We start from the raw sequence: 6800 nt of genomic DNA, 5'->3' as shown, positions 1-6800 counted from the left end.
TAAGTAGATCCTCAAGTCACATGTTTTTAAATCGTGGAGATATATATCACCGTTTGAAAATGGGACCCAATACAAACTTTCCGTTAACAATTGAAGCCTCCGAAACAAATGAAGCCTCCGAAACAACAGTAAACTTAATTATCATCTATGCATATCTAAATTGGTGTGTTTCATACTGATATCTGCATTGTAATTATTACTTGATATGTGCAGAATGTCATAAATTTAAAAAAAATTGACATTATGGTTAATGTTTGAAAAATATACTGATACCTTAAAAAGCCTGTTTCGGAGGCTTCACATGCAAAAAAACACCATACTTAACAAATGGGTGAAAAAATTAATGTGTGATAAATCTACAATATCTGCCGCATAGAATCATTGATTCAATACACACAAGAAAATAACAGCTTAGATGATCCCAACACTGTTGTTTTCAAAAAACTACTTCTGCAATGTTTAACAATTGTTAACATGAAGCCTCCGAAACAAAAAAATGACTTGCTGTGATAATTTAATTTTTGTCACAACTGAAATTCAATACTTAGAAGCAAAGCATGAAAATTGGTAATTGTGATATTTTTTACCTATTTTTTATGTCAACTTGTAGTAGTTAGCTAAATATTTTACTTTTATGATCACCTGTGTTGTTAACTGAAGCCTCCGAAACACAAATCGCTTGAATTGCCAATTCTAAAAAATAACTCCAATTTCTGTGAAACTTGGCTGGGAGGTTCCTTTCATCAAGTAGTATTTGTACATGAAGTTAGACATTCAAATTATTTTAGGAACCCAATTAAAACTTAAAAAATATGTTTAAGGTTTGGAAATTTCCATTGTAAATGACACTTGATGTTAAAAATTTTCAAAACTGCAATTACAAACATAGCAAAACATGGTATAAAATTTAACTTATATCTGTTGACTTACTTTGGAATGGAATTTCACATGTATTCCAGCTTTCATGTCAAAATTTTCTGAGGTTATGTAAAATACATTTTTCTTAGATTTTAACCAAAATGTTATGCAAATGTCAAATTTTTTATCAGAAATCAAAAGGTTTAAGCCTTGAAACATTATTTTACTTGAATTTAAGTTGCTTCTATGCATGATTTCAGTAAACAGAAACATATTTAAGTGGTTTGAAATTTTGACCCTAAAAATCAAAAGTTACACCCTTTACCGTGAAAATGACCATATGCTAAAAATCCTGGAGTGGGAATCCCTCGCCACACGGAGGCTGCTCAACCAGTGCTCGATGTTCTACAAGATCCATTTTAGCCTGGTGAACATACCATTCCCATCTTGTGTCATATCAGCTTCCCGACAAGGAAGAGCAAACAATATCTTGAGCTACAATAACATCCAATCTCGTGTGAACACGTACAAGTATATTCGTTTTTTGTTCGAACCATACCCATCTGGAACCGTCTACCAACAACAGTGGTTCAAGCATCTTCTATAAAGCAGTTTCAGACGCTGGCCCTTCCAGTGCTGAGGGAGATGCAACCCACCCCCACCCACCAGGGTTACGGTTCGCTATCTCTAAGGTTCGCTATCTCTAAGGTTCGTTAAAATTACGAAAAAGGTCCGCTATACCTAAGGTTCGATGTCACTAATTTTGAAAAAGGTTCGGTATTTCTAAGGTTCGATATCACTAATTTTAAATAAGGTTCGCTATCTCTAATTTAAAAAAAGGGCCGCTATCACTAATTTATTGAAGGTTCGCTATTTCTAAGGTTCGCTATCACTAATTTAAAATAAGGTGGACCCGCTATCTCTAATTTTAACAATCCCGGTATCCCTAAGGTTCGCTATATCTAATTTTAAATCAGGTCCGCTATCTCTAAGGTTCGCTATCTCTAAGGTTCGCTATCACTAATTTCAAATAAGGTTCGCTATCTCTAATTTCAAATAAGGTCCGCTATCTCTAATTTTAAATAAGGTTCGCTATCTCTAATTTCAAATGAGGTTCGCGTTCGCTATAGCAGTCCTTATTTAAAATTAGAGATAGCGGACCTTATTTGAAATTAGAGATAGCGGACCTTATCTAAAATTAGAGCTAGTGGACCTTATTTAAGATTAGTGATAACTTGAACCTTAGGTATAGCTTAACCTTAATCGAAATTAGTGATAGCGAACCTTAGAGATAGCGAACCTTGATAAATTAGGGATAGCGAACCTTAAACAAAATTAGTGATAGCGAACCTTAGGTATAGCAGACCTTTATTGCAATTAGTGCTGGTATCGACAAGGCTTTGTCGACAAAATTGTCGCCAAAAGCACTTTTGCCGACTGTCGACAAGAGCTTTGCATGTATCGACAAAAAGTAAACAAAACTTTGGCTAAGAAAGCTTAAAAAGTTTAACATCCTAACAAAAATTTACCAAGGTATTTTCGGGATCTCTTAATTTTTACATCTTTGTCGATTTCCCTGACGTTCTCGTCATGTTTCTTTAGCGATTTCACCGTGACTTTTTCGATCTATCTCACACGTACACGCTGGTAGCATACAATTTTTTCACTCGGCAGTCGCCATTTTCGCTATCACGCAGGCTGCTATCACACAATATTGGCAAACAGGGAAAGTCCCTGCTGATCAACTGATGATGTCAATATATTTATTGAAACAAGCACACTGATTGGATATTCATGCGAAATGGGTAAAATATGAGCCAATCACAGACGCTGTTTATTTGCGATTTCACACGATGTTTTTTTCATCTAGCTGTATTACTCATTAGGCACTTGAAACTTGATTCTGAGTTTAGCGTCCACCGCCCGCGTTATGAAATTTGTGCCGCGTTTGAGATGTAAAATCTGAAAATAATTCATTATTTTGCAAATTACTACTAAAACCAGAAAGAAAATTTGTTCTGCAAAATGTTTAAACCCTTTTTTTTGTATAGAAGCCTTGAGAACTATTAGATGAAGCCATCTAAATATTTTAGCATTAAAAATATACAGGTTTTTGACCCTTGCTCTATCCAATTATTTCAATTATACCTTTGGGATGTAGACTAGAAGAGAACCTAGCCAAAATGTTTTTACCAGATGGACATTGTTGATGTTGTCAAAGCCCTAGTTTTGACAAATTGGTGCCAAAAACTTCTTTCATAATGTTCTGCATGATTGTTATTTTTGTATAAATGAGTCAATCCCCCCCTCCCCCATTTCCCTCTATCCTCAAATGTATATGGAGAGGTTAGTACAAATTGGAGTGAAGAAGAATGGCATGGTATACTTTGGAAGTTTGGAATACATTTAGTTTGTTTTAAAACTTGAAAAATAAAAAGCAAGATAAATTATTATACTTTTATAAATGTATGTGTGTTTGTGACATTATATTGCGACTGGTGATACCCAATTAAAATGAACAAAAGCGCATTTAGCATCGGTAAAAGGCCGCTGATATGAAACCTTGAAAATAATGAATAATGAATAATGAAATATATAGTTGCCTCATTATGAGCTGAAAAAAATGGGACGCTAAACTCAACATCAAGTTTCAATAGCCTTACTACACTACAGCGCTGCAGTGCAGTGATTGGCTGTTAATGTTAGCCTGTTAACACCGTGACATGACGGAATACAAAAGTATTTTCCAACTCACAAAACAGTCACGTGCTCGGAATAATGCACACGCTCTCCATATTTGGCGAAATGGGGCGGAGTTCAGAGCAAGTTGCAAGATGAAACGGATTAATAGCGGTAATTTACTAATATGTGATTCGGCACTTCTTTCTGATGTTTACATTTAGCGACTGAAAAAAGCAAACGATGGGACAGGAAATCATCAGATTTGCGGATCATGTTTGGTATCACACAGTGGTCTTTTTTATATTTCAGCTCAAAATCTAGCATATTTAACTCATTAAAATGTAATAACTTTCACAACTCTTGCCTGGATTTCTAAAAATGGGCCAATCATTCATTGCCAGTTTGTATCGCTTTCATGGTATTACGGCAGCGTGTTGTGCCGTCGTGTAGGTTGCCGAATTTTGCACCCGAATCGTCGCAAAATTTGCCAGGTTTGTGGGACGATTTTGGGGGTTATTAATTTGGCCTGATTGTCGACAGTTGTCGACGTCGGCTTTTTAATTTTGTCGATTGTCGACAGTGAAAATGCTTGCCGATACCAGCACTAATTGCAATTAGTGATAGCGAACCTTAGAGATAGCGAACCTTCAATAAATTAGTGATAGCAGACCTTATTCAAAATTAGTGATAGCGAACCTTATTTTAAATTAGTGATAGCGAACCTTATTTAAAATTAGTGATATCGAACCTTAGAACTAGCGAACCTTATTCTAAATTAGTGATATCGAACCTTAGAAGTAGCGGACCTTTTTTTAGGTATAGCGAACCTTTTTCTCTATTAGAGATAGCGGGATTCTGATCTCCATAGACTTTACACGTTAGTGATAGCGAACCTTAGAGATAGCGGACCTTAGAGATAGCGGGATGTCACCCCCACCAGAAGCTGTACTGTAGGCAGCCATGGTTTTTTTTTACTTGCACCAATGTAATTTTTGAGCACCCGAGGCACTTCTGCACAGCACATTCTCCAAGGACAAGCGTCAGCTTTACTTATGGAGTATTCATCTCAAGACTCAAGACACTTTATGGCACCTTCTAGAACTTGAGAACAAGTCCTCAAACGTTCGAAATTTGTAGTTACTACAACTGAGGTAGACTCGATGAGTCTCATGGACGCCGTTCCTATGTCCATCAGACTCGTATTTCCCATTTTGGATGTCAATAGGAAATACACACTTAACGATTTGTGCCGGTTAGAAACTTGAAAAAAAATCTTTAAAATTTTATCAATGTATATAAAAGTGGTACCAACCTTATTGTGCTTGCTAATTTAAGACTCAGTTGAAACAAAATTAAGGATCGATTGCATTTTAGTGTCCAAAAAGGCAAAATTATCGTCAAAGTTTTGCCGAAATCGGCACCCTTGCGAAGGGTTCAGAATTCGAATCGGGAACGAAAATATCCGATCTTAGACTTTGCGATCAAAAACACAAAATTACAACTTTAAACATACTATTGGCAAAAGACATTATTACCAAACAATACAGAATAGAAAATTTGACATCATTTTCTCAAAATATTGAAAAATTTGCTCACTAGACATCGAAAAGTACGCAATCCAATTCCCGTTCAAACGAGTGGGAAACTGAAAGTGCGATAATCGTGACTACAACTGAGGTAGGTTTTAAGCTTAACGCAATGAACGATGATGTTTATGTTAATGGCTGCAAAACATTCGGTTGATTCCCAGCTGTTTCATGAAATATCTGACATTAATTACTATTAATGTTACCTTTTACACATTGCCGCATCGTCATTTGTTGCTTGAATTACTTCGTCTCCCATCTTATATAACAAATTTTGACTTAATTGTAATGAACTCTGATGCTTCGTCAAATTGTGATGATCGCCATTTTCCAGTAGGGCACACACCACTAAATAATCGTCCCATTGAAATACACGGAAAATACAAGAAAGTAAGTTTGTTTTTCTACCCCATGTAACAACATTTTTAATATTTTGATCAAACCAATGTCTTAAATAAAGATTAAACTTTTATTTAAATTTAATTTTTCGGGACAAGTTAAGACAAACTTGAGAGATACGAACTCCTGAACAGCGCCATCCCGAATTTCAGCCGACACGCTCGCCTCCTTACCAGTTCCGGCCATGATATTGTTCCGAGGGCCTATTACCCATGCACACTCGATTCAGAAAATTTTCTGAACAGATATGTAATGTTGAGCTCCTATTCTATCTTTTTTATCAAAACAACCAAGAGTCACTCAAATTTGGTTCCCTCGGGACGCCGATATATTTCGCATAGGTGCTATTTTTTACCGGAACTATGAAGGGTTACACCAAATGCGGAAGGATTTGGTGTAGTGCACCCAGTACGCTTAGAAGCTACATACAGCTCGTAGGCCATTTACCTCTTTAAGGGCACACCCTTTACTTTTAAAGTTGTTTTATTTTATGAAATCCATTTGCGTACTGAATCATTAATTGATTAATGATTTATTATTTTTCATGTTTTTCCAGCCATGGCTTAATTCCGAATTGTCACCTAATTTGGGTGTACTTTGTCTTGGGTCCAATCTCTATCATGGAAAGTTTGCTATAGGCCTATCTTTCTAAATATAATGATTGTTTGTTCTAGATTTGTGTTTTAGCGTTTCATATTTGAAAGAACTAATGTTTAATTGCAACATTTCGAAACTACAAACCCAAACTGGGTGCTATGATGTACAAGATTGGGCTACGAGTATGCATTTTACCAAGTTAGCAACCCTAGCAATAGGTATTTCCTTCATGTTGCCAATGCATGACTGTCTTTATTATACTCAAAAACGGATTTTATTATACATGTACTAGAAAGTTGTTTACGTGCATATAGGCTCCTTCACAGTCGGTTTGTGTTGTGTATGTTTACAACTGAGCACATACAGACTGGGTTGCCGGGACTACCAGACAAAGAATCTGTTTTTTGACTATAATTTGGCCTTCTATCAGTTTTACTGATAAGATGGCTAATTGATTTGACCATAATTTGGCCTCCTATCAGTTTTACTGATAAGATGGCTAATTGAAAATAAACACTTATTTTGTAAACAGATAATGTTCTGTGGTTATTTATGGATGGAAACTTAGGAAATTGCTATTAATGAAATAATCAATATATTAAACATATATTTTGCTTTGTTAACGATTAAAATCCGTTCACAAATAAGGTTTTTAGAACATTTTGAACAATTTTGCTC

The 6800-nt window shown here is 35.6% G+C and overlaps 1 protein-coding gene across 1 annotated transcript in view; it reads right to left on the bottom strand.

Annotated features, from left to right (window-relative positions):
• LOC140153492 (leucine carboxyl methyltransferase 1-like) overlaps positions 1-5479 on the bottom strand; it is a 19249-nt gene extending 13770 nt beyond the window's left edge. The window contains exon 1 of the mRNA XM_072176297.1: positions 5333-5479. Coding sequence (XP_072032398.1) covers positions 5333-5385 — 53 coding nt within the window. The 5' untranslated portion in view covers positions 5386-5479. The remainder of the gene's footprint in view (positions 1-5332) is intronic.
• Between the last annotated feature and the right edge of the window lie 1321 nt (positions 5480-6800).

This window comes from Amphiura filiformis, chromosome 1 (genome assembly GCF_039555335.1).
Source record: "Amphiura filiformis chromosome 1, Afil_fr2py, whole genome shotgun sequence".
In the NCBI taxonomy this organism is placed as follows: Eukaryota; Metazoa; Echinodermata; class Ophiuroidea; order Amphilepidida; family Amphiuridae; genus Amphiura; species Amphiura filiformis.
The sequence above is the reverse complement of the archived record's forward strand: the minus strand, read 5'-3'. Positions and strand labels throughout refer to the sequence as shown.